At 37.2% G+C, this 27,438-nt stretch overlaps 2 protein-coding genes across 3 annotated transcripts; both read right to left on the reverse strand.

Moving 5' to 3' along the window:
* Window positions 1-339: 339 nt before the first annotated feature.
* Window positions 340-5,798, reverse strand: Rad51D (Rad51 recombinase D). Its single transcript, XM_019043280.2, has 5 exons — window positions 5,399-5,798; window positions 4,784-4,902; window positions 3,125-3,338; window positions 1,722-1,902; window positions 340-763 (listed from the first exon to the last, which is right to left on the reverse strand). Exons 1-5 carry the CDS (start codon window positions 5,540-5,542, stop codon window positions 405-407), a joined length of 1,017 nt encoding a protein of 338 aa, XP_018898825.2. The 5' UTR covers window positions 5,543-5,798; the 3' UTR covers window positions 340-404.
* Window positions 5,799-7,907: 2,109 nt separating this feature from the next.
* CkIIalpha (casein kinase II subunit alpha) lies at window positions 7,908-22,984 on the reverse strand. Of its 2 annotated transcripts, none has more exons than XM_019043282.2 (9): window positions 22,791-22,984; window positions 18,769-18,909; window positions 18,033-18,144; window positions 17,027-17,239; window positions 16,200-16,394; window positions 15,446-15,648; window positions 14,523-14,671; window positions 12,958-13,055; window positions 7,908-8,681 (listed from the first exon to the last, which is right to left on the reverse strand). In XM_019043282.2, the coding sequence occupies exons 2-8, from the start codon at window positions 18,864-18,866 to the stop codon at window positions 12,970-12,972; spliced, it is 1,056 nt and encodes a 351-aa protein (XP_018898827.1). In that variant the 5' UTR covers window positions 18,867-18,909; window positions 22,791-22,984; the 3' UTR covers window positions 7,908-8,681; window positions 12,958-12,969. The 2 variants fall into 2 exon arrangements, with proteins under 2 accessions (XP_018898827.1, XP_018898828.1); XM_019043283.2 differs by having other exon boundaries at window positions 22,476-22,978.
* Window positions 22,985-27,438: the final 4,454 nt, after the last annotated feature.

Here is a 27,438-nt window from a genome sequence, read left to right on the forward strand (position 1 = left end):
CTGTTTTACCTAATTTTTTTTTTTTTTTTTTTTTTTTTTTTTTTTTTTTTTTTTTTGGGGGGGGGGGAGACTTGTAAAGTAGAGGTCTATGCAGATTAATTTTGAGATTTAACATAATCAAAATTGGTTCTTAAAAAAGAAGAGTGACCTCAGCACCTAGTTTGTCTTTGGTACCAAAAGAATAGGAGAAAAACATATCCTCCTGAGGAACTGATCTTAATTACACAGGCTTTAAACTCTCTGTTCCACGAATGATCCATTAAATTGTCAAGTTTTAAAAGAATGTAAGCACGGAAGCAAATAGAAGGGATCTGAACATTTCAGAAAAGGAGAAAAAAATTTTATTTTCTTTTATATTCTATTTATTTTGTTGGTAACTGCAGATTTACATTGATTTTGGATTATTAATCATTTGTTTCACTCTGTACAATACCCTCTTTTGCAATAGTAACAGAACAAGAAGAAAAGATGGGAATGGAACTGCTTTTCAAAACAGAAATGGTTCTAGTTGTGTCATGTAAATTTCTATCATCTATACGATGGATCAGCAATCTTGTACTAGGAACGTGAAGCCAGTATCTGCCCAAAAGCGGTCTAAGATCTTTGAATGGTGTGTTTGGCTCAACAGGCGCTTCATCAGAATGCTCAAGACATGCCTCTGGATCAAAAACTTTGGTTGCTAGGTTGACAACGAGGAACAGTAGGTGGAACTGTTTTGAAATAAAACGCATTAAAGAAGCGATATGATTCATAAAGCATGAACCTAGAACAAGAAGAGAATAATTTTAGTAAACATCTGTGAACTGAAGAGACACATCTGCAATCACGACTGTGAATGATGAGAGTATTAAATTTTGTGGTAGGAAATCATCATACATAGAAGCACCTATCTGCATTGGAAATAAGTCGCTCATATGTTGTTTCTGAAATAAACCAGAAATAGTAGTTCCTTCAGAGACAGATTTATTATTTTTCTGCCCTAGATTCTTAAAGTGATGACCTTTGAAGACTCACGAAATAAACAAAAATTAGTCATCACTTTTGAAACAGCTTTCAATGTTTCTTTAATTTGCCGCCATGACCTAGCAGCCCGAGACCTCCCTTCAATGTTGCCCTAAGTTCCTTATTGAAAAACCCAAGTACCACAAAGAAATGAAAATAATTAAATAAAATTACAATTTCTTGCAATTAAATTGTCGTTTTTTTTTTACCAAAAAATTGCAATACCTATTTTTATGTTGTTTGACCAATAAATGCCGATTTCAAAGATGAACAAAATGAGTTCCATGGGTCAGAGATGTGAAGCAATTTACAATGCCATGAAAAATCGAAACTTATTTTAAATTTTTAGCGATAAATTCTAGTAAGAAGTGTTCCTTCAATCAGTAGATAGGTAACATACACAGCACTCCGATGCAGTTGCGATAATTCTACCATGAAATTGCAATTTATCTCAATTTGAACTACTAAAGAATGTGATCTCAAATACATTTAAGGGATATCAAAATAATCTGAAGGAAAAACCGCTCTATTCGAGTGGACATATGCAGGAATTTTGATCTCTGCATATGTTCAGAGCCCCTTCCTTGCCACTTTGGATAAAAATTTAATTTAAGAAGTTTTGTCACTGACGGTCAATACAAAATTTATTGCCTCATTTCTCCTTCCTCCTACCTTATATTTTAAAAGTTATCGTGGAAAATAGAGACTTTTGTACACACCATCGTTATCTGCTTCATTGAGCATCGGCAGATAAACACCGCTAAGAGAGTCTATGATTATTAATCGGCAGCATGTTTCTTGATTGCCCAAAGAAGTTTTCAACTGATGAAGGGTAGAAACAAGCTCATCCATGGTCCTTACTTTCGTAATTTTGATTCTATTCATAGCATCTTTGATTGTCTAAGAAGCAATGAAAAAAAAAAAAATTAGTTGACATTTAAAAACTAATTAATTTGGATGATAAAAATTTACAGTGAAATCTTTAGATATGGTCACCTGAAACACCGGTTTTTCTTTCTATTTCCAAGTCAGAGACCCAAATGGACCACTGAATTTAAGAACAATGACACATTTTCTCATCAAAATTTCACATGGAGTACGATTTGTACAACAAAAGTTATTGGAAGTAACTCCCAAATAAGATATTTACGATTTTTTTTATCCATAATTCAAACATCGCACTCATAAAAGAAACCAAGATCTACTTGAATTAAATCGCACTGAACGTTGCGCTAACAGTCTTTGCGGTGTGAAAATATTGCAATCTCAATCTTGACAATTCCGCTCAGCTTTCAAACGTTTTTTAGACATTGAACAGCACGCGGTGGGGAAGAAACACTGCTGGATTCAGAGACCTGGCAAAGCCATTGTTGTGCGCATTTTGATTCATTTAGACTCGGGTTCTTCTTATGAATGGGTCATCCACATTTTCATGGCCAAAGCTAAATAAAAGCATTAATATCTTACTGGGTAGATAGTCAATTTCAGTAATTTTCATCGCGCGAGTCAAGTTCCACTTTAAATTTTGAAGAGGCCAGAATTTGTCAGAATGCTAAAAATTGTACCTTTTCTTGTGATCCATTCCAGTTACGATTCCAACATCAGCTAATTTATACATAACGGCAAAATTTATGATCGGATAAATATTGTAATTACGTACACATACTCTCAGAGTATCAGCTACATTTACTTTTAATTTCTTTCTTATCCTTGGAAAAATCACAATTCTTAAATATTGGTATATTTTTCTAAGCAAATTAAGGTAAAAATAAGCAGTTTCTGTGATATTGTGATTTGGACCAGACCATACTGCTTTGCTAGGGAAAAACGTTGTATGTAAATTTGATAGTTACCAAATTTCCTCCAATAAAATGTTTATTTTTTATGAATACGGTATGAATATTTTCTCTCAAAAGATTCACATAATTTAAAGCTGACCATGAATGAAATCATCTGAAAAATTAAAGGAAAAATATTCACAATTTCCTGGAGAATTTGTATTTAATTAAAGGAAAATTGGAAATATCTGCAAGCTCATTCGATGTTCTTCCTAAGGCACAGCAGCATACTTGTGTGGATGAGGGCCCTTGTTTCCCAAAGATAAGGAACAGGCAAGACTTACCTCTTTCGTCAGTTTTTTGTTTTCAAGAATGTTTTCAATGCGGTCGCCGGTGAAATTTCCAAGAGATGTGTCAATGAAATGGACAATGATATTCCTCCGTAAAGAATTATTTACGCCAATGGTCAAGCATAGTTGAGTTTTTCCACTGCCTGTGAGACCACAAATTTCAATTATATTCCCGGTTCTCAATACTTCACCTAATAAATTATCAAGACTGAAAGAAAAAAAAAAACAGTGGGTGCTGAAGGTTAAGGAGGTAAAAAAGGCTCAGAAAATTAGCTTCAGAAAAGTATCTTTGGTGTGAGGAAACGCAGATTAACAAAGATGGTTGCATTTTGTACCCTCTTGACGTTGTCTGGCATCGGGTACCTTTCAGGTACATCCTGAATGCATGGCAAAGCATTTACCCTCTATGCGCCACAGCCTCTAAAATGGCGGCTCAACTCGAAATGTGACCACCTTTCTATATCTGCCTTGGGTGTGAAGGTTCAAGGTTGTTATTTACATGGAAAATGTTTTACACTGCACGGTCAAAAATGTTTTAAATGAGTCTCTGAGCACTTTCAATATGAACAGAGAATGAAACAAAATAGTGAACTCTTGTGGAACCATGTTTTTGTAAGTTATTACAGGGTTACGGATTTCTCATCATAATTCATCTTTTGAGAGAAATACCCATTAACATACTTCTTTACAAAATTTGTGAGATTTTTCCACTCTGTTGGGAAAATAATTGATCTCAATTCAAGCGATAGTGATTTAAAGCTCTCTTTCAAAAGAATAAAATACAAGTAGAAATTTTGAAACACGGCAAACAAGATAACAAAGGTTTAAGGCGCAACCATGAATTTTGCTTTGCACCATTGCAGACTTTCTGTCAGACTTAATTTTTTTTAAAATAGAAAACTACTCAACAGCAATTCTTAAAAACTGCCTTAATTTTCCTTCTCTGTGCAAAGAAAATTCTGCAAAAACTTCAAGAAGTTGTGTCGATTTGTTCTCAGATAAAAAAATTAAGTCGTGGAGTTTTTCAAACACTGTAAATAAGATATCAGCGGTGTAAGTCAGCAATCACATAACTCGTTTACGGCGTCTAAAAATCTCTGCCTCTATGTTATGTTTTTAAAGGAGAACAAATTGACACCATCCCTTGAAGTTTTTGCAGAATTTTCCTCGCACAGAGAGGAAAAATCAAGGCAATTTTAAAAAATTGCTGTTAAGTAGTTTTCCGTTTCAAAAATAAAGTATGACAGGAAGTCTGCGACGTCACAAACCGAGTTATGTGATTTCCGACTTACACCGTAGATATGCGGTTGTGAACTTACGTTGTCGATGTGTATCTTTTCAGTTTAATAGTTCATATTCAATGAGTAGATAGGTAGTAACTACAAAATGGGTGAAGTTGTTAGCCGATCTCTTGGCTAGGTTCATAAGAGAGCAACAGGAGAACTGAGTTCCTTATTGTAGTATTCAAATGGAATGAAAAAATCAAGATGGGGTATTACATCTCACATTGCTTCGCAAAACTTTGAGGATAATCTATTATTGTTCATTATTTTGTGTTCAACTGTCATTTGATTTCTTATTTATTCTTGATTGGAGGCATCAAATACAATGTGCAGAGTTGAAACTGATCAAATCACAATGAAAAATCCTTACCATTCTATTCCAGATTCAAGCTCCACTGAATTATCTTTAAGATCCAAGAATTCATCAACACCTTTTTTCACAAATGCTGAGAACTGAGTAATCAATGACTCTCGCAAGGTAATCACATCCTAGAGACAGGAGAAATATCCAAATTATACCTACAGAGTTAGCTTTAAATGTGAGGAAAATAAGATAGACACATACAGAGCAATGAACCTTAACCTGCGAATATATTTGATAGAAAGGCTACGTAACTCGAAAAATACTGTCCTTGATTACAGCTCCTTATTGAACATTTTTGGAACATATACCAGATTTGAAAAATCAGCGACACTAGACAAAAACAACAACGGCTGACAAATAGCAAAAAAAAAACTAAAATTCAAAACTTTAACTGTGGAGAAAAAATATGCATGGATGGATGAAAGATTTTGCGAATGTTGCTGGTTAGGAGCTGTAAACATGTTGAGACAACAATTTTGTTAACTGTTTTTCCATTCCATTTATGCACTGTCATGAAATTCTCAAGGATTAATGCTAAGTTCCATTGACAAAAAGGGATAAATCACTCCTAAGATGACAGATCTCGCTGCAAAGTTGACGATGCCAATTTCACCTTCCTACCTTGATTTGAAGACTACTAATTGATGCAATCCTGTCAGGTTTTTCCTCCAAAAATTTTTGAACGGTAAAAATTTTCTTTGAAAACAGATTTTGAAGGACCGATTCACTCAAAAGAGGAGACTTGACACTGTCTAGTCTGTTCATAATACACGTAAAACCATTATTTGAAAGTATGAGCAGCTAAAGAACTCGGTCTCAAATTAGTCACGAGCACAGGGTGCGAGGTATCGTTTCTAAAACCAAAACTCATAATGCTAGCATTTTTGAATGGTTGTCTCTTATTCACTTTCACAACTTACAAATAAATTTTTAGGACCATACTAAAAAAAATTCAATTTTTACGTTCCTTCTTTTGACAATTCTGACATAGACAAGCATGCGGAAAAAGTTAGGTTATGTGTGTTTGTTTACAAATACGGACTAAAGTAGGCAACCTAACCGACCTAATTACCAAAAGTTTAATTTCTTATGATATTGAATGTCGAAACCAAATACATTTTACAATTAGATAGAATAAATAAGCCACTAAAAGGACTGAAAGGAGCATATTCTGAATGCTGTGTCACCACAAAAAATGTGAGAAAATTAATATCGGTTGTTCAAGATGGTATTTTCTTCGGCTGGCTACCGTGGTAAATAGAAAAACGACCAATCAATGATCACCTAGCAGCCTCTCAGCCTGGAGGCGGGAAATTACGAATACTAAAAATTTAGTCTAAATTTTCAGCACTCCATGAAAGGTTGTGTCCATGCTCTGGTTTAGGAGGGAATTTCTGGATGTCCCAGCGTTAGATGTATCCTAAATGAGTATCAAATAAATTTCGGGGAAAGTAATTCTACTCACCTCATTATTAATCTAGAAAAAAACAGAGAAATATATCTAGATCATTTCACTGTTTATGTTTATTATTTAAAATCTAAATTTCCTAACAATGCAGAGGGAAAAGATTGAGATAGTTTTCTACTTTTCTGCTCTTTACTCTCCTATTTAATATTAATCCTATGTTCAATAACTGATAATAACTACTCTTATCACCATCAAATGAACTTATTTCACATTTAAATTCACACCCCAGTGAGGTTCCCTCCACTTCTCTCTCTGGAGGAAAGAGTACGCACCCTTTGCCATAAAATTGAGTTGTGAGCCTTTTCTTGCTATTGAAATGTTTCATTTTTTTCCGGTAGGATCAAAGAAAGAAGAGGCCTTGATCCTTTTGTGCTGTACTGTCAAACCTCACCAAGTCAAAAGCCCTTTTACTAGGTAATAAAAATGGCTTGATCCCTTTTTTCCGTTTTGCCAATGCAGAGTTCATTAAACCCGGAATGAACTCTTGGTCCTGGAGCATTCCGATTGGTAAGGTTAGACCTTCTCAACTCATTGAAATTATTAGCATTGGGGTAAAATTGCTTTCATTTACTATTCAAGACAACACGAACATCACATAGCATCAAATGGACTCTTCCGCGCTCTAGTCATCTCGTATCTTTCTTTTCCAATGTTGGATGGGGAAAAGTTTTGATGTTCCTGCGAAAAAGATGATGCGTAGAGTCAAAAAAAGTCAAGCCCATAATGCCTAATACTCTACTAGTTTGTACGTTGTCTTACTGACTCCTCCTGAAAGAGGACAAAACTAATATGGCATTGTAAGGTGAATTTAGAGCCGAGTGGACTATTAAAGTTGTTCAAAAACCAGTTTTCAATGATTCTAGATTTGACCTCTTCATCAAATGGATCCTGAATCCATTAAAGATGGATACAGGCTGAGGTTGAAAAATCCAGGATATTGTGACAATGTACTTTGATTTAGGGTCAAAACTGAAAATTGGTCCGGGTTTCAAAGTTCTTAAAATTTAACCGATGGCTTCCTCCTTTCAGCCTTGCATTCAGTGATGACTGGAGTTCATCAATAACACTCCCATACAATAGATGCAAGAAGTTCAGAAAATGTTGATATCCCTATTCCATTTTTTTAAGGCCTATAAGTGGAATTTTTCCTTTTCTTAGAGGATAATATATTTAAAAGAGAAACTTTTGTATTCCGTCGCATTTATTATCTGTAGATTTTGGAACAGGGCCGTTGCCTTAGATTAGAGGTTGATTGTTTTTGAGAAAAGTTTTCATGCTGTCGACTTAGAAGATGTTGATAATTTGGAAAATTACTTTCGCATCATTATTACAATTTGGTGAACTTCCTCACTTTGGCAGAAAGATCACTGTATACTGTATTCTTGCTTAAAATTTCTTAATCTCTTCAAGATTTATAAAAGATTCATGTTGAAAAATTTCATGGTAGTAATAAATATATGAGCGAGCGAGTGATCAATCTGATAAATGAATTAGTGAATTTAAAATTGGCTATTAATTGTTCATAACAGATCTGACAAACAAAATTGTAGAAAAAAATTGACAGTTCCGAGCTATATGTTGACTGTAGAAATTGGCGATACTTCCAGCATGTGCTGATATGCATTTAAGAGGTTCCAAGATGAGTAAGATAAATACATCATGTAGAAAATATGTACGTATATACTCCCAATATACTTTTGTTTAATTGTTATATTTACACAAAACACATAAAAACAAAATTTTTAACAAGTCTTACGTTAGAAATAAAAAGTTAAAACAATACAGTTGGAGGTTTCCGTTTATTTTTATTTTAACTCACTATGTCTGATAATCATTTTTCGCAATCTTTTTCGCATTATCTTCCAAAATGATTAAGTATTAGTTCAGCGTTCTTATGTACGAATAAAAAATTATACAAACTTGGTTTTGCAAAAACTTTATCTTTTGGATTCTTTTAGAGTAAAACTAAAAAAAATTAAATAAAAAAAGTCAATCACGGTACAAAAGAAGGCATGTAATACACCCGAAAGTCAGAAAAATATGAGTGCAAAACTCAATCATTCGAATGAGTCACAATCAGTCACATTTTACAAATAGAAATTAAAGAGGCTAAAGGCTTTATCACCTGACGTGAGCAATTTTGACTGCTTTGATTCAACTGATGAAAAAATGTTGACAACAAGATTTCATTGTACGACGCGAACATGTTGTAGGAACTCATCAGGAGAAGGCAAACAAAACAAGGTAAAAATAAATAATGAAAAAAATGAAAAACTTGTGAGAACAGCTAAGAAATTATACACGGGGTGAAAAATTACTATGAAAATAAAGTATGATGGAATAGATAGCTTCTGATCTGTTCACAGTTGCACAGGTATCGCATTTTTCTCTCTTTAGGTAGTGTACTCATCAAACAGTTGAATTTCAAGCAAAGCCCTGAAAAAAATAACAAAAAACGAGGTTATTAATTAATTATATAAAATCAAACATCATTGTCATGATTTTTTCTAAAATCGCTACAGCAATCTATTTTTTTTTTCTTTCCAATTATGAGCATGTTTATGACCACTGACTTTATCTTCACATCTGCCTGAGCCTGGGAACTAACATAAACTGGAGTTGACAAGAGTAATATTAAGATAGACCACTCCGTAGAGTACAAGTAATATCATTGCAGGACATGTGGACTAGCTGTTTCTAGGTATAAGTTTTGTTCTCAGTTGAGCCTCGAAACGTTAGTTTTATTATAGAGCTTGGAGTGTATCGTAAGATAGGCATTTTCCCTCAAGTTTTGGAGCCTTAAAAAATTTCACCCTGGAACATTCACTACCATGCTGGTTATAATGACCCTTACACTTTGTCAATTGAGGAGATGGGTGCAGAAAGGGTACATCTCAGAAAACCTTATTTTGAAAAAGAAGCAATTGAAAGTGTAAATGTTCTCCTTAAACATGATAGGCCGGTTGTTGTTTACTTATTGTTTTCCCTATCAAAATACAAGTCCTATGAAAAACAAACGGTTGCAATTCTTATTTGGAAGTAATTTTGTGGTCGAAATAAATAACACAGCCCTGCATTTTATTGGTCATGTCAAGTTGCAAGGCATGTCCTAATTGATTCTTATGTATTTTTTAGCACTGAATTCGGGAAAGATATCCAAAAAATTCTATCACAATAGCATTTTCTGCAAATTCAAAATTTTGGTTTTTGGGGGAAAAATTTCCAAAAAATTGAATTTATATATTTTTTTTAATATGACCACTGATTTTGGTCTGTAGTATCTCTACTAAGTATGAAATGACCATTGCACATAAAAGGAAGCCTCAAAGAGTAATACTTGTCCGAAATTCATCAGATTTTATGCATTTTTAGGTGATTTTTATCCCCCCAAAAATCGTTTTCCGGTCAAATTTTTTAAAAATACGACTCAACAAAAATATTTCCCCCCATAATTTACTTCTGTTAGCACCCACTAATCACCAGAAAAAGTAAACGGGTCATTCCATGTCAAATCAGACCAAAAATTGGCACTTTTTGACCTGACCCCCTCAGAATTGCATGAAATTTGGCACACTCTTTCTGTTCACTGAGCTGAGTTGAAAAACGTAAATTTTAATTTTTTTGGGAGCCCCGTTCAACTTTCGCTCCAACAAAGCGGTACACTGTTCGCCCGAGATTCAGTTCTTTTTTGTGCTGAAAATTCGTACTTTTGGCCAAATGGCCTCCAGAGGGTGCAAAAAGTCATCAGATGTGTTTTGTTACATCTGTGGTGAGCTGATGGTGCAAAATCAGCGACGTGAGATTACAGAATTTTTTAGGAAACCTGCGACGCGGCGGGAAGAAGCCGTAAGCAGGGTGGAGCTCTTGTGACATCTTGGCGCCGCTCCCCTCCTCCCAATATTTTAGAAACTTGTGTTTGGGTCATTCCACGCCAAATCAGACCAGTGATTTGACCTGACCCCTTCAGAATTGCATGAAATTTGGCACACTCTTTCTGTTTACTGAGCTGAGTTGAAAAACGTAAATTTTAATTTTTTTGGGAGCCCCGTTCAACTTTTATTGAGCTTCCAAAGTTCGGGCAAATTGACAGATGTAGCACCTTTAAGAGGCTGTAACTTCAGAACGGTTGATCCGAGCCGAGCCGTTGTGGTATCAATGAAAAGCCCCTTGAATGCACTTTTTATCCATGTATAACACAATTTGACATAACTTCAAATTTTTTTGTTAAAAAATTGTAAAGTCGAAAATTGAAATATCTCAAAAAGGGGTAAATTAAATCGCACGAAATTTTGACTGAAGGTCGGTCATACCGCGAGGAATCCGGATGCAAAAATTCAGAGTGGAGACTTGATGGAGTCAAAAGTTATGAGCAAAAAACGTTCGTTTTTCGCGGTGCGAAAGCTCGGCTGTTGACGCAAGCGGCTCCCAGCCGCGGCGTTCCTGGAACTCGTTCGCCCGGGTCGGGAAGTCCGCCACAGCATATACGCGGCGCTCGCCGGCTGCCCGGAATATTCTCGGAACGACGCGGCCGGGAGCCGCTTGAATCACGCGTCGCGCTTTTGCACCTGAGAAAAACGAACTTTTTTGGCTCATAACTTTTGACTCCATCAAGTCTCCACTCTGAATTTTTGCATCCGGATTCCTCGCGGTATGACCGACCTTCAGTCAAAATTTCGTGCGATTTAATTTACCCCTTTTTGAGATATTTCAATTTTCGACTTTACAATTTTTTAACAAAAAAATTTGAAGTTATGTCAAATTGTGTTATACATGGATAAAAAGTGCATTCAAGGGGCTTTTCATTGATACCACAACGGCTCGGCTCGGATCAACCGTTCTGAAGTTACAGCCTCTTAAAGGTGCTACATCTGTCAATTTGCCCGAACTTTGGAAGCTCAATAAAAGTTGAACGGGGCTCCCAAAAAAATTAAAATTTACGTTTTTCAACTCAGCTCAGTAAACAGAAAGAGTGTGCCAAATTTCATGCAATTCTGAAGGGGTCAGGTCAAATCACTGGTCTGATTTGGCGTGGAATGACCCAAACACAAGTTTCTAAAATATTGGGAGGAGGGGAGCGGCGCCAAGATGTCACAAGAGCTCCACCCTGCTTACGGCTTCTTCCCGCCGCGTCGCAGGTTTCCTAAAAAATTCTGTAATCTCACGTCGCTGATTTTGCACCATCAGCTCACCACAGATGTAACAAAACACATCTGATGACTTTTTGCACCCTCTGGAGGCCATTTGGCCAAAAGTACGAATTTTCAGCACAAAAAAGAACTGAATCTCGGGCGAACAGTGTACCGCTTTGTCTGCCATATTAGCACTGATAAGTCAGGATGAAATCCCACTAAACTCATGATAGAAAGCTAGACAAGTTGAAACCTGTGACAATGCTTCGAGGTATCAAAAAGGTGTGTGAAACTCAGATAAGTCGAAACCTGCAACACAGTGCGGCGGAAAGAAGCCGCGAGCCACAAGGAGCTCTCATGACATCTTGGCGTCCCCCCTCCCTCCTCTTCCCAATATTTTAGAAACTTGTGTTTACTATTACTGTCTTTTTTATCTCAGCGCTAAAAAATACATAGGAATCATTCAAGACATGCCATGCAACACGACATGACCAAAAAACGCAGGGCTGTGTAAATGAAGCTGCAGGATACAGTGCCCTTTCTACACTAGGTGAGAGAAGTCATTCAGAATAGATGTGTCATCTTTGTTGATGTAACTTTTCTCTGAAGAAGCGTGTCCTCTTTGTTGCCTATGTATAATTTTAGTATACATATGTGCTTTTGTTGACTCATTTTACATCTGAATGAAGAAAAAAAGAAAAAAAACCCTGCCGCTTGCGGCATAGTTTTTCCGTGGGGTTGCCGGCAAGAAGGGGACGGTTCTTTTTGTAGTCCGCGCATTTACCGCGGCATGAGTGTATTTTCCGAAGGATAGTGTCACATTGGGGAATGAAATCATTTACCCTACCCCTCTTGCCACAGATATGTTTCAAGAAACAGTTCCCCTTGGCTGGCAACTTCTACCCCCCCCCCTCACCCGTAAAAACGGTAAATTGCCACTATTATGGAACGCGTTGGCCGATTTCGCTGAAATTCAATAGGAAACCAGTCTTAGTAGATATCTAACTGCCATCAAAATTTCAGCTCAAAATATTCATTTTTACTCGAGTTATCGCGTGGACAAAATTAAACCTCCCCCCACTTTGACCCCTGCGAAAAGTAATTAACGTATTCCGATTTTTTTTTTCACAGTTTAAAAGTACTCTTAGGGGACTATAAACCCCAGAAGTTTCGTTTCAAGAAACTTAAAAATTAACTGCCGCTCAACGCTCTGAAAACTGCAAAATCCTCACGCTGGCTGAAATACATACATACATACATACATACATACATATATATATATGACAGAAAATGAATGACATATATATTCGTGATCTACGACTCGAGATAGGTGCTCTTTACATGGTCCCAGGTCTAGGTCCCACCATGAGGGAGAACGCAATAGTGTATCTTTCCTTCGGAAAATACACTAAAAACCTAACTAGACTACTAACTAATATTCATGGCCGAACGCAATATCAGGCTCGTCTTGATGTTAATTTTAAACTGATAAATATCTTCTACTTTCATGAGAAAAAACAAGTCAGTTTTCTCTACTGCTAATAAAAGAATTGATTTTTTAGGATTAGCTGAAGAATACACACCTGAAAAGTAAATTATTCGCCAACTGCCAGCACTGTACCGGTTAATGGAGTGGGTGAGGATGAGACGATATTCATGCGCCCTGAGTCTTTGATTGGGACTGCAAAGAAAAAAGTAATGACAAGCTGGTAATTCAAAAGCTAAATAAAGAAGTACAGTGTATATCATGTATGTAGGTAACAAACACGGTATGGCAATGACTTTATCTTGTTCACTTTACATAAGTTCATTAAGATGACCGTCAAAATTGTACTTTGAGTAATGGAGGATCGGATGAAAGTTCGTAATCAAACGATTCAAAGTCCCTGCAGGATTGGGGAAAAAGTTCCTCATAGTTTCTGCCAGATGTAGAGGGAAAAACTTTGATAATTCTTCTATTCGGACAACTAGTGAGAAAAAATTGATGAAATTGCCGTCTTGTTGTGTCTTTGTTTTGTTATAAAGTTTAGCAAATGGGTCTTTATGGCCCGTTGATACTGAAAATAAATAAAATCTCCAGCTCTTAAGGTAAGACCAAGCCTTGCTAAAAATGATGTTGATACTATCTAGGATTCAGCTTCAACCGTTAAAATTATTAAGAATCCTAATAGAAAAGAAAAAGTCAACAAAATATTAAACGTAAAGATTGTCCTTTAGCTCAACATAGTATGGCTGATATTTTCATACGAACCAATTTGACTTGGTTATAATGCTTTGATATTGTTAACTGAACTCAGTCAAAATCACAAAAATTGTAAAAAAAGCGAAAATGAGGAAAATTTAAGATCAATTTACGTCCAACAGTACATAATTGACAAACTAAAACAATGAATTCCTATAAAAAATAAGTTTTAGGTTGATCACACTCCTCACAGAGAGTACATCAGAGTTTTTGTGCATTGGAACGCTGCTGAAGTCAATCCTTGGGCAGTGAATTCCTAGCATTCTGTTCACCGAGTGTGAATCAGCTGCGAACCATGCAGCATTTTTTAATATGACGGCTTATCGAAGAGTTGCAGGCTGCGAGTGTTTTCCAGATTTAATAATTTAAGACGAAAGTCTTTCTCCCAAATTTTGGAAAATTATAGTAAGTGAAATCATACCAAATTCAAAAATGTGCCGAACTCCTAGTTTTTGTTTAATAAATTTTGTACCTCAACAACACCCTGGGGGAAGCTAGGGGCTGGAAACCTGCGCGTACGGCATGGTCAGTCACTGCGCATTAGTCTCAGGAGATTAGATAAAGCAGCCTCGGAAAATGACCTTATCAGCACTTCAATGCATGACGACTTAAATGTACTCTATACATGAACACCAATGAGAGTCTGCTCTTTTGTAAATTCATCGAAATATCCTAAACAACAATGCCGAGATGATCAACTACAGACTCTGAACCATTGGTGCAGAACTGGCCCAGCACAACCCAAATGGCCTAGAGCTGTCACTTAACGTCAATTGTTACTATTTTTTAGGCTCTTTACAGTCCTTATGGCATAAAAGCTTTGCAACAACTTAAAAGTTATCACTATCAGAACCCAACAATGACTTTTCTCTTTTAATACAAAAATTAAAAATAAAAGTAACTTACAAAAGTATGGATGGTCCATGGCCTCTCGAGCTGTAAGTCTTTCATAGTGGTCATATCGAAGAAGTTTATCCAGGAAGTCAAGAGCTTCAGGAGACACCAAATGCTGATTATCTTTGTGGACAAAACGTTCCCACCGCTTCTTAGAATGTCTGGAAATGAAAAGATTCATGAAATGTTAAAAGACAATTAAAAAAAAAAAATACTCAATAGAATACTAGACAAGGTACAAATTCAAGGTACAAAAATTACTAATATTAACTCATAACCAAGATATCACAATTTGTATTTAGACTGGTAATTCAAATTCGAACTTCCCGCTCACCAGAAATACCCGAGTTCAGGTAACCAAACTGCGTACTACTGCAGTTGTGACAGGCTTCTAAAGGTAAAACTTCAGAGGTGTATAGTGTCCGCTGTCTTTTGATTTCATGCTTTATGCTAAGTCTGCAAGGCTTGATGTGAGTCCTTGAGCTACTACAGAAATTGGAGGAAGTTCTGTTAAAATTGTAGAGTCATAAGTTGTAGCTAGCACGCTCTTCAACCTATTGACACTAAAACAGATAAAAAGGATAATCCCTGAATTGGCTCTTCGAAAAACATGAAGATTTTGAGAAGGAATTACTTTCAATAATTCTTGTTTCACAAATTGTGTTCTGCGTAAAATTTTGATGAAATAACATACATTATAATGCTTAAATTTGCACCTAGTATAGTGGTCCATTCAAGAGAAATAAGCCCAAAAGATGGCGAAATTCTACTCATACATACATAAGACTGATATTTTGGTTCAAGAAACCATTGCAACTCACTACAGCGATGACTACATCAATTTGTTACCAGGCATGGAGCCGTGGAAGAGGGATCCAGCTCAATAAAGAAACTTTAAGGAAGGAGAGAGTGTAAAAAAAAAATATGGAACTTACCTTCCTAATATGTCTGAAAATCTAGGGTCCAATTCGATATTATATTTTTCTAGATATTCAAACAATTCTTCGGTTCCTAGAACTTTTGCAATTCTAACAAGTTGGTCATAGTTATCGTGGCCATGAAAGAAGGGCTCTTTCCTGAAAATCATACTGGCAAACATACAGCCTAAAGACCACATGTCAAGGGAATAATCGTACATCTGCAAAAGAGAGGCAAAACATATGTTAGAAGGAAATATGTAGAGGTGCTTGCCTGAAAATGTGAAACTGAACTGGAGTTACTGTAGTTTGAAGTTTGTAATAGCAGAATATCGTTAAAGAGAGATTGCATTAAAATGATCTGCCTTGATCATAGCTGAAAACTGGCAGCGATGCGTGAATAACAGACTATTGATATTTTCCCATTTGAAATTAAGTCAAAGATTTTATTACCTATTAAGGTATTCATTGCAAACACCCTGATAATCGATCCTTTCCCATAGGTTTAAAGGACAGAGCAATCGATTAATCTCAGAGCAAGACTTGCCACTGCTGATAACAATTGGAATAAAACTTTACGTTGCGTATTTAATGAATCCAAAATTAGCTAAGCTGTACATCATTTCTTCTTTGAGGATATTGTGCCATTTCTTACTCGAAAATTCGAACATTGATTTTTCAATTTAGCTTGACAAACATCACTCTCTGAAAAATTGAATAGGTACCTCATTGAAGTATGACGTTATGGAATTCTTTGTATTATGCGGCATACCTGATAATCCGTTAGGAGTTCAGGACCTTTGAAATATCTTGATGCTACACGCACGTTATACTCTTGTCCTGGATGATAAAACTCCGCCAAACCCCAGTCGATTAGCCGAAGTTTCTTATTTTCATGATCTATCATTACATTGTGGGGCTTAACATCTCTATGCATTATACCCATACTATGGCAATAATCCAAAGCCTGAAAAAGATATTAAAAAGTGTTGTTAGCTAATTTGAAGAGGTAGAGGAGGATAAATAATTGTTATATTCAAGAGAACTTAGAACACACTCTAATTTTTAACATTTTCCCTGTTGAGAGACGGAAGAAATGCTCTTTTTGATGCTCTGCTCATTTATTTTTGATGACGCCCAGCAAAGATTTTAGCTCACGGTTCATCATTTTTCCCAAAACCCCTTCAAAGTTAACAGCTTTGGACACTTTAAACTGGCGTCTAGCAGCATTTTCCAATGATTTGATTGCATCAAGACTCAGATTCAACATTACACCGGTTCAAAATGAGTCTGGTAAATACTACTACAATTTTGATTACCTTTCCCTAAAAGTATACTTGCGTCCATCACTGGTTGACTTGTGATCTCTTTTTTCCATGCATCCGTGATGACTTTAAAGGAAATGTGCCGCCCCCCCCCCCCCTCCCCTCAAAAAAAAAAAGGCTTTAGGAGATAAAGTTCAGCTCCTCCAGGAACCATTTAACATCATGTGCTTTTCATCTCAAAAACGATTTCTTTCCTTGACACAAAAATTTTACTCTCTTCTTTCGATGAGGTTTTGAATAATTTGAAAAACATGTAAACACATTATTATCATACCTTTAATAGTTCATACAGATAGTAACGGATATCATAATCGTTCAGGGTTTGGTAAAGCTGCTTAAATTCAGTATTATTCACATGCTCGAATATTAGTGCAGGCGTTTTGGAGATAGCATCCTTTACTACAGCTTGTAATGTGATGATATTCGTTCCTCCTCTTAGGTTTTCTAAAATTTTGATCTCTCGTTTAATTTTTTTCTTTTTTACAGGCTGAAAAAAGGAGAGCAGAGAAAGAATTAGAAACACCTGGACTGCCGAAAAATAGGAGGAGTCACTTACTTCACCCAAGTACAGTAAAAATTACAGATATATTTAATAATGTTAATCATTACTGCAGAGTACTTTAAGGCAGGACTAAAAGTACATTGGTGGTATAGATATTATCCCAAGATTGCAGAAACTAACCTTCATGCCAGCAGGTCAGACGTAAAAATGGGAAGGTCACTTCAGTTAAGTATTAAAATGTCGCAATATTTGCAAAATCCCAGATAAGTAAGGAAAAAGTAAATCATCACTTCAAACTTTGATAAAAGAGGGTGAAAAGGGGCAGTGTTAAAGTAACTTCCGAACGACACAACTGGCCGTCATGTGGCGCCCCCCTCCCCCCACTTCTAATATGAAATGAGGGGAGGGGGGTCCCTGCAAGAACAGAAAAAAGTAAGGGAACTGCCATGAAAACAGGACAAAACTGGGACCCCAATGCTAAATACAAAGTTTAGAAAAGCCCAGACCCATCCCTGCACTTCTAATTTCAGACTTATTGGAATCAGGGTTAAAATACTTCACCTCATCAAAGGACACAGTTCCCGATAGGAAAACTCCCGATTCAACACAGCTTGAGGACACTAATCAAATGAACTCCATTGATTTATTGTTGAATTGTGTCATAAAAAGGTGGATTCTATCCTCAAATATGTGTCATTCTCTGATAGTTCTCATACATTATTAGGCAAGAAATAAGAGTGAATGGATGAAATATATATAGAAATCAAAGAGGACTTACTTTTAGTATTTTAACTACACACTTTTCACTATTTGTTATGTTGATACCTTCGAACACTTCACTGTACTTTCCACGGCCCAATTTTTTGATAAGTTGGTAATCATCTTGCTGACTGTAAAAGAAAGAAAATATAGGCAAATAGAAAAATAAATATAACAAAGAACACACTCTTAGGAATAGAGACAAAATTATTTGAAAGAAATCTTCGAAGGTACGTGAAAACGTTTCAACAAGCTATCATCACATGCGACTGAAACTGCTCCTCACATCAGGCTTTTGATGGGGTCTCATTGAAGGCAACAGACTTTGCAAATTAAAGCAAGGATTAGATGAGGAGCAAGACTATTTTTAAATCAATATGACATTTACACCCTCATAAATAAGTCATGATTCTTGCCGATAGGTACCACTCTTGTACCTCCATTTGAGTACATAGAAAAACGATCAATACCTGCAGAAGCAGGCTACCTCACCAAGGAATGATTTTACAGACAGGTTTCAAAGCATTAGCGGATCCAGCAAATCGACAACATTTTTTTTCTCCATTTAAACCTATGGAAATTTATTGATTCTTGAAGGGGCCTGGTGCTCTGACAAGAATCAATTACTTACCTAGGTTTAAATGAGGAGAATCCAATGTTGCCAAAATTGCTGGATCCGCCTCTGATTTAAAAGGAGGCGAATCAAAAAGCTTGCAAAAAAAAAAAAAAACTGACATAGGTTGAGTAATACATACCCCCAGTTGACAACATACGATTCGTAATCCCAATATTCACGGAGCTTGTGAGAATTGACGTCTGCATAAATACGTGCTCGACTAGGAAGAGTAGCCATTGCACGCTCAGAGTTGAAGAGCAGCTCCAGGACTGGTTTAACACTGTGAACAAACAAGCAAAGAAAATTTAAATTTGGACTATATCTCTCACCTTGCGAGGTCAATATTTTGGGCAGGGATGGGCAGAATTTAGACATTATGGTGTTAGCATGGATTCAAATTTTCCGTACCTTCTGATTTAGACACCCAAGTAGAATTATTTCAAAATTTTTCTGCGAACCTCCACTTTCAAAACAATAACTCCCTTCCTTTTTACCGTCAATGACACAGGGTTTTACTTTATTTCAACTTTCAAATTCCCTAGGTTTTCTTTGTGTGATGGCATCATAAAGTAATTCTCTAAGACAACTCATCCGATACAGAGGTGAAAAACAAAACAATCACTAACCCGGGGCTCTGATAGCTGACTACTTAGAGAGGCTACTCCTGCCTTCTAAATTTCTCATTCAACTTCACTACCCCAAAATCCTATTTTAAAAAATATTGGATTGTATTAGTGTGTAAATAAATACACTTTCAAAAACCATGCTTCACAGACATTTCATGATAATTTTTGACTGCTCTATGTAATCCGATAAATAGTAGTTTTTCTACGTCTGAACAACTGTCATTGAGTCAGGCAAAGTGGGACTTTTTATTGACAAAACCTGCGGATTTTGAAAAATCAAAAATTCAAGAAGTTGAATTCCTAGGGTTTTCCCTCAAAATTCTATTCCCTGGGTTTTCCCTGTTTTTCCTGGTGGTAGAGGCCCTGATGACAAAAGCCGGGGAACTTTGGGATGATGAAATTTGGATCCCTTGGGGGCAATACTCGGCTCACTCCTGCAGTCCTGACTTCACCTGGCCAGGTATTACCAAAAAAGGCCTAGTGCAGGTGGTATGGATTACCCTGTGCCGGTGTTGGATGACAGAATGAAATATTAAGAGATGAGTAAAAAGTTCAGATGCAGATTCTCTCACAGACATCATTTCAGTGAAACACACAAACCTTCAGCCAATTAAGAAAGCAACCTCGACCAAGACAATTGAGAAAAGAGGGAAAAACGGAAGTGACATCCCATCAAAATCTTCTAATCTAGGAGCTTGGCTCATTGTATTTTCTTCACAGATCAGGAAGTAAGTAATTAATTTGATCTTTGGTTCAATAACACTAAAAAGAAATGCCTTAAGAATCAAATTATTCCCCCTTTTTTTTTTCGGATTATTCTTAGCTTTCTCAATGCATACGTACTTCAGTAATGTGATTAAATTTTGAAAAAAAAAAATAGTGTATTTCCTTTGAAAATACACTAGATGTCATTTGCATCAAGTATGTCAGGAAAGTTTGATAAGTTTACTGAACTCCTGAAATAATCTGGCTGAACTTCATATGCCATAGAGTGCATAAATTATAGATGGACTACATTTTGCAATTAGGAATTATAAATTCTAGCCCGGTTTAAAAGCAACATATGTGCCATTAGTTTCCCATGCACACATGTGTTTTTCTAGAAGAGCCAGAATTTATAGTTCCAAATTGCAAAATGCGGTCCAAATCTTGGTCAAGAACAGAGGCGGATCCAGCGATTTGGTAACATTGGCTTTCCACCATTTAAACCTGTGTTGAATAATCGAATCTTGTTGGAGCACCTGACCCCTCCGACAATTTATATATTTCCATCGGTTTAAATGAAGAAAAAATAATGTTGTCAAATTGCTGGGACCGCCAGTGGTCAAGAGCTCTGATCACAACTAATTTTGAGCAGAACTACAGATACTAGAACTTTCTTATACAGACTCAACCAAGTAACCAAAAAATTACCAGCGGTAAGCAAAGGATACCAATGGATTTTTTTTTCAAAATCATGAATCATTTATGGACAATTGATGAGGTTGATCTTCGAACTTAATTTTCGCCTGACCCTATTACATTGCTTGAATTGGGAGTATAAAGTTTCTAGACCTCGCCAATTGACTAAGAACTGAGGAGAGAAAAGCACAGACAAATATCAAGGCAGAAAATGGAACCCTTTAACAGAAATTTGTATGCTAACCAATGGGCCAACTGATGATTAATGCTTTTAAGTTGATGGATCATTTGTGCATTCGTTTCTTTCCCCAAATCTAATTTTGTTTCTCATTTTCTTCATTCCTCATTAATCTTGACAAAGCAAGTTCATAAAAAAAGCATAAGTCATTACTTACTTGGTAACATTAAATAAAATTTGAACTCTAACAGGTCTCGTTGGTGGGCTTGAAAGGGAAACTTTTGAGCATACAACAAAAGAAATAAGAAGAGGCAAAAAAAAACCTGCCTATAAACAAAAGTGTTCAATTTAATTTCTTGAACTGATTTTCGATTCCTACGTATCATACTTCACATAAAACTTTTAATTCTTTATCATGAGAATGTGCATATTGATACCACTTGTATCTCCATGGCAACCTAATCCGTCAAGGATCAGATAGGAATTCATTTAAACTGTAAATAAAATTTCACACACCGATTCACACACTGTAGTAACTTTATAAGTATTTTCTTTCAAGGTGACAGTAATCATTTTTACCATCAGAATTTGAAATTAATTTGGATTCCGAGTAAATTTCATCTCAGAAGTGAAAGATTACTGAGAAATAGTCTAGCGATGGTCAAATGTAATCACTTTCATGCAAGAGGCAGGATTGTGCATTACATTGGCTATATGGGTAGGTCATGTCTGATCTTGGATCGGATCTGTCTAATAACAAGCAAGGTACAGATTACAACCTGGTTATCAGGGAGTAAACCTGATTTCAAGATCCAAGATGGTTGTGCGAAGCAAATTGAAATCAGACCCTTGTTAGTAAATATTACATGCAAAATTGGTGTTGAATTTTTTTATCAACCTTAGGAATATTTACCTATATGAATATTACGTTCAGGAACTCAATGGATGATGGGCTCAGATGAACTATCTTTGATAACCGAATTACTTGGTCACCGAAATTGGTCCGGCCAAACAGGTTTATAGTTTTCGATATCGAATCAAAGATCGAAACTGATTATCAGATGGTATTGCAGGTGTTGCCTGATTAAAGCAACGACATGTTTAAAATACCACATAAGATACCTGCTTGACTGTGGTGCCTAATTTCTTCCAAGATCAATGATAGTTCACTTGAGCCCATTATCGGCGATACTGCCGGATCACCTTCAATTAGACTTTAGGGTTCAACTCAGATTCCTAATCAACAATCAATGAAAATTCAAGAACAAATAAATTCGTGCTTCTGAATCTACTGCTTACATGAGTGTGTTACTAAAAATTAGCGTGAGCATCATGCCGCTACATGTCATAGTTCTACGAACCTTGAGGGATAGGCATTAGTGTTAAATAAACTGCAAGTTCAAAAGTTGGGATGTTAAGTATGTGGTTTGTAACAGCGAGGGGCTTTAGCATTGATGGAAAAATAAATTTAGGAAGAATAAGGACTCAGTCCCTCCCTAAGGTCCTTGGAGCTGTATTAGCGTGCACATGCACATGGTACCACCTATTAGCATAAACAATGGTCAAAACTGAACATCCAAGATAGCGAGGGTCAGATTAGAGTATTGAATGATTTAATTGAGCTTAATTAATGAAACTTACCAAAAATAATGATATTACTTTTCCATTCATTCAGACCTTGGGTCCTAGAGGGCCCCTAGGCTTAAATTGAACACCATTCTAACCAAGCAATGCCAATTGCAAATCCACACCTTGCCACACAATTTAGAAGTCGATCAAACTTAAATAAGTGAAGTGTGTCGAAAAAGCTAGTAGAGAGGAAAGAGCTAAGATAAGGTAGAACAATGCGGAACTGAAGTAAGGTGTAAAAAAGCTGACCAATCGTCAAAAGTTCAGTGAAAACAAGCCACTACTCAGAAGCAGAGACAGAACTATTGATGAGATGACCGAACGTACCTAACACATTTCTTCGAGTTGTGGAAAAATATTTTGGACGATAACTTGCGAAAATGAGATCCGACTGTGACTCAAAACTGAAAGAGCTTACAACATATTGATAAAAAACGGGGAATGCGGGTAAAAATTAGCACGAAATTGAACACAAGCCGGCTTCAATCCGAGTCGAGAAGGCCCGAACTCCAGTTCGAAACGAGCGGAGTTCAATCGTCGACATCGGCAGAAGTCGAATTCGAAAAAAGGGCAGTCGTCGACTCGAAGCGAACGGGTCGAATCAAGGTAGATTTACACAGGTATGGAGAAGTTGAAAATTTCCCATGAGCCTCAGTACGTGTCACATGACCTCGTGACGTAGGTTAAGGGGCCCGTTTTTTAATTAAATTACAATCAAATTAACATTCAAACGTTTGTGCGTTTAAACGCTAAAATTAATATCGTATAACCAAAATTGTGCAAAAAATCCCACAAAATTTTGACAAACGATAAACCGAACATAATACATCAAAATAATCAAAACATCCAAAATGGCTGACGTTAAGGGGCCGCTGGAGAGCCAATCAGAGGCCAGTTGTTTAGTTCTGTCCATACCTGTGTAAATCTACCTTGGGGTCGAATGGTTCCGCGAACTGCCGCGAATGTCATGAACATTCGCCGGGGCGAGTTCGGACGAGTTTGTTATTGTTTCTCATTAAACTAACCCCTTTTGAGGACATTAGTAATAGTGATAGTACATCTACATACCTATTTATTAGTCAAGAATGTCTAATATTTTTCACTGAATAAATTTTCGCATGTCGTCGGATAAATTATTTTTTTGGCAGTGTGTCTGTTTAGTAGTAATTTCTTGCCTAGCCACTGCTGTTCATTGTCGGAACGGTGGGAAGTTAATCGAAGCTGTTCAATCCGGAAGTGTTTTTGAGTCAGTTTAAATTAATTAATTAATTTCTTTTTCAGTCTGAGCCCTAATTGAGTGGACATTCTACGAATTTCGTGTAGGTAGGTGAAAAAATCCACTTTTTGAGGAAAAAGTAGTCTTTCAGCAGTTCATAGATTATCTCCACTCGCTACCACGCCAAAGGAGCATATCATTGCGTCTGATCATTGAAGGTTTCTTGAGAACCAAGTTGATGAAAAATGCAGATGAAACTGTAGCTTTTCTTGTTCTTGAAAAACTTTAATGGCAGATTTTCTTATACAGCGAGGGAAACGTCTCTGCTCCATGGTCATAGTCGCCATGACTGAAGATTTCTTCGATGGTAAAGTTCCTTATCACCTTTAATACGCTTTAATATCACAGGTCTTTACATCTACCTCATTGTAAGTTGCTTTCAAGCCTCTACTTTGACAACTTTATTCTTGATGTGGAAGCCAACGCTTTGTTACCCACAGGAGTTACTTGGAAATAAATACATTCATGTAGGATACCTAGAATTTACTACCGACACGCAGTTTCCTTTGCTTCAATCTGCTTTTGCGCAGTTCCTCATACTGTAACGTGACAAGACTGAGTCATAGAAGGGTGCCTCGGCTCCCTACTAAAGAGAGACAGGGTGCTGAAAACACGAACACAAAAAGATAAGAGGATGAAACACTAAGTATACTTGACTGCAAAAGTGAAAGAGCCGGTTGAGGCCCAGCCTCAAAGAAGTACAACTGGAACTTCTCACACTAGTCCTAATCGGAACATTTTAATTCAAACATGGAAAAAGTTATGACATAGGTACCTATCGAGCATTCTTTTTGCACATCGCGGTAGGACATGATACTTTCAAAGACGAGAAAAATCAAGTTTATTTGCCATGAAATTAAAAAAAAAAATTAGGCATTTTCACCGCGACTTGTTTCTGAAAACACAGAAATGAGACATTGATTTTTACACGCAACTTCATAAGAGTTTTTCACTTTCATTGAAGAAATTTGAAGTTCATTTTATAAATCCTTCCATTTTAAGGGGATGCATAATGAAGGTGACATCACTTAACCACAATCCTATCTGCAGTTGCATCATTTCAGATGTTCTTAAATTTTTTACTATTTTGAAGCATAACGGATCAGTACATGAAGAAAAATTGCATGTAATGCACCGATTCTGAGATGCTATCAATCCATATTCCTTGCACAATGGAAATTTTTCTAGGTTCACCATTGATGTGTATGTCTAATCACATTAAAAGATAAAAATAAATAAAAAAAGCCACTTAGCGCCCCAGCTGGGTCTTATTAGAAAAGATATTAAAAAAACTTAAATTCCCTCCAAGTATCAGAATGGAAAAATCCTGAAGACCTTTCTCTTCAAATCATGGTGCAAAATTAAGAGGAGAACGTTTCTCCAAAGTTCATTTTCAATTAAGTCTATTATTGGACATAGCCTTTCTCTGATGAAGAAAAGGAAGACATTAATGGTGACGCTAGGCTTTTATTGCTCATCAGTCGAGGTCAAATTAAAAATCGAGACCTGGTTACTTAGGTATCTACTTTAAGGGTCAGAAACAAAGCATAAATTTAGATTAATTTACAACCATTGATGGAATTTCCTGATCCACTATGGCTCTCGTTCTGCTAAGAGAGCTACTTAAACTTAGAGGTCTTTAGTGTCGTCCTCGGCAAAGACAAGCAGCCTATACATAATGCTCCATTTGCAACAAACGATAAAATGAAAAGCACAATGAAAAGTAAAATAAAATGCACAATGGTGAACTAGGTTCGATTGGTTCGGTGCGTTCGGGCATCGACGTATGACCATTCGCGAATCGACCTCTGACCGTTCGCCACGAATCGACCATTGCCGATGTCGACCTTTGCTACTCGTTCTTCGAAACCTTGAAAGGATTCGGCTTCGGCAAAACGCTCAACACTCAGACATGGACGAAAGTAGTGGAAAGGAACCACGGAATCGAATCAAATATGGCCGACATTCCTGATCACAGGAACATTTGAATTCTTGCCCGCGAATTTTACGTGCGTATCGTACCACTATGACCGTAGTAAAGAAAAGTATTAAGAGAAAGAAAAAATCGAAAGGCATAACATTTAGAAACAGGTGGTACGGAAACGAATTCTCAACAAAAGAACTTACGCGCATAGACAAACTTAGAGAGATAGAAAAACGCCTGACGGGTCACTCGTGTGTGCGAGAGAGACGGAAAATAGCCAGGCAGCTCGCTTTGATATGCGCCCCTCGGCGCGGCGTTCGGCATGTAACACATATTAGCGCCTACAAGACTGCATGGATACTTCACGCATTGCGCCAAAGACAGTGCGGTCGCTGCGGGCAGCAGCGGGCAGCGTGAAACGCATAGCGCCTACAAGACTGCATGAATACTTCACGCATTGCGTCAAACACAGTGCGTTCAGCAGCGGTCGGCCCGAAAAGCATAGCGCATGTAAGACTGTAGGAATACTCCACGCATTGCGCCAAACACAGTGCGGCGCGGCGGCGGAAGTTAAAATTATTAAACCACATTTATGTTTGTTCTTTCATAATTTTTTGGTTCATTTCTTATAAATGGAGGGCCTTGTCCATACAGAGATAGGTTTACGGAACTTAACTTTCGCGCTAAGTTCCGTGAACTTTTGCTAGTAGTGTTGACAGGGCTTCCACAAGAAATGTGACCAACACGAGTAAACGCGTCTTATACGCCTCTTCCCCTCCGGCACGTTAACTTGATGGTTTTTATTGATGTTTCAAAACGAATGAGAAGGGGGCGGCAAAATACAGGCGGCCCATAGGCGGCAAGTAAGTAAATCCGGCCCTGCCGGGAGTTGGGCTTCTTGGATGTTAGATGAGCGGGGGGGGGGGGGGCACCTTGGATGCCAGGTGGGGCAGCCCCTGATGGTTGGGTTTCTTGGATGCCAAGGGGGGTAGCCCTCGGGGGGTTGGGCTCCTTGGATGCCAAGTGTGGCAGACCCCGGGGTCGGGTATCTTGGATGTCAGGTTGAGCATCCCCAAAGGCTGGGCTCATTGAATGTCAGGTTGAACATCCCCGGAGGCTGGGTTTATTGGATGCCTGGAGGCGGAGGGGCACTCTCGGAGGGTTTGCTCCCTAAAAAACACGTATTACATTTCTGAAATTCGGACCCTGTTGCCCGGGTCAAAGATTTGCCTTCAAATGGCCGGCTATGCAAAATGACTGTCGTGACGCACGAATAGAGGTATCAGAATTTCGCGTTAAGAATACATGGTGGGTTGAAGGCGCTCTTCTGTATCGTATCTGAGTGGCCCTGTATATTGAACAGAAATGTTTAGAATTTTGGAGTCTTCAATCGAGCCGCAACTTTGAAAAATGCCCGAAGAACACTATTGCACGTTCCAAGATTTTTTTCCTGTAAGTCTTATTTCAAAAAAGTGAGTCCTAACGCTCTCTTCAGATTGTGGTTTTCAAGTCTTCTTGCTTTGGTCATCGTATTCTCTTGCGAGACTGAGAGAGTTGCTGTTTACAAGATCAAAACTTACTCAAAAGCGGTTATGTATTCAATTAGTTTCGCACGGATAAAATGAGTTTTCGACGATGAACTGTGAATAATCAGAATTGAAGAAAAGGTACTTTGTCCACTGGTCCATTTGAAAGGCGTAGAGTGTGGATGGATGGAGCATGGATGTCCTCCGGGTTTCAACGGGCACTAGATGGCTGTATGTTTCTAACGGTAT

The sequence above is a fragment of the Bemisia tabaci genome, chromosome 1 (assembly GCF_918797505.1).
Source record: "Bemisia tabaci chromosome 1, PGI_BMITA_v3".
Lineage (NCBI taxonomy): Eukaryota > Metazoa > Arthropoda > Insecta > Hemiptera > Aleyrodidae > Bemisia > Bemisia tabaci.

Excerpts from the sequence above, each read along its gene's own strand:
- Rad51D (XM_019043280.2), bottom strand. The coding sequence starts at position 5,542 with ATGAACAGACTAGACAGTGTCAAGTCTCCTCTTTTGAGTGAATCGGTC. Across the intron at positions 3,339-4,783 it reads CTTGAATCTGGAATAGAATG|TCTTGATAATTTATTAGGTG; the intron begins GTAAGGATTTTT and ends TTTTTCTTTCAG. Across the intron at positions 764-1,721 it reads CAATGAAGCAGATAACGATG|GTTCATGCTTTATGAATCAT; the intron begins GTGTGTACAAAA and ends TTCTTGTTCTAG.
- CkIIalpha (XM_019043282.2), bottom strand. The coding sequence starts at position 18,866 with ATGGCTACTCTTCCTAGTCGAGCACGTATTTATGCAGACGTCAATTCT. Across the intron at positions 18,145-18,768 it reads TCGTATGTTGTCAACTGGGG|TCAGCAAGATGATTACCAAC; the intron begins GTATGTATTACT and ends TTTCTTTTACAG. Across the intron at positions 17,240-18,032 it reads GTGTAGTTAAAATACTAAAA|CCTGTAAAAAAGAAAAAAAT; the intron begins GTAAGTCCTCTT and ends TCCTTTTTTCAG.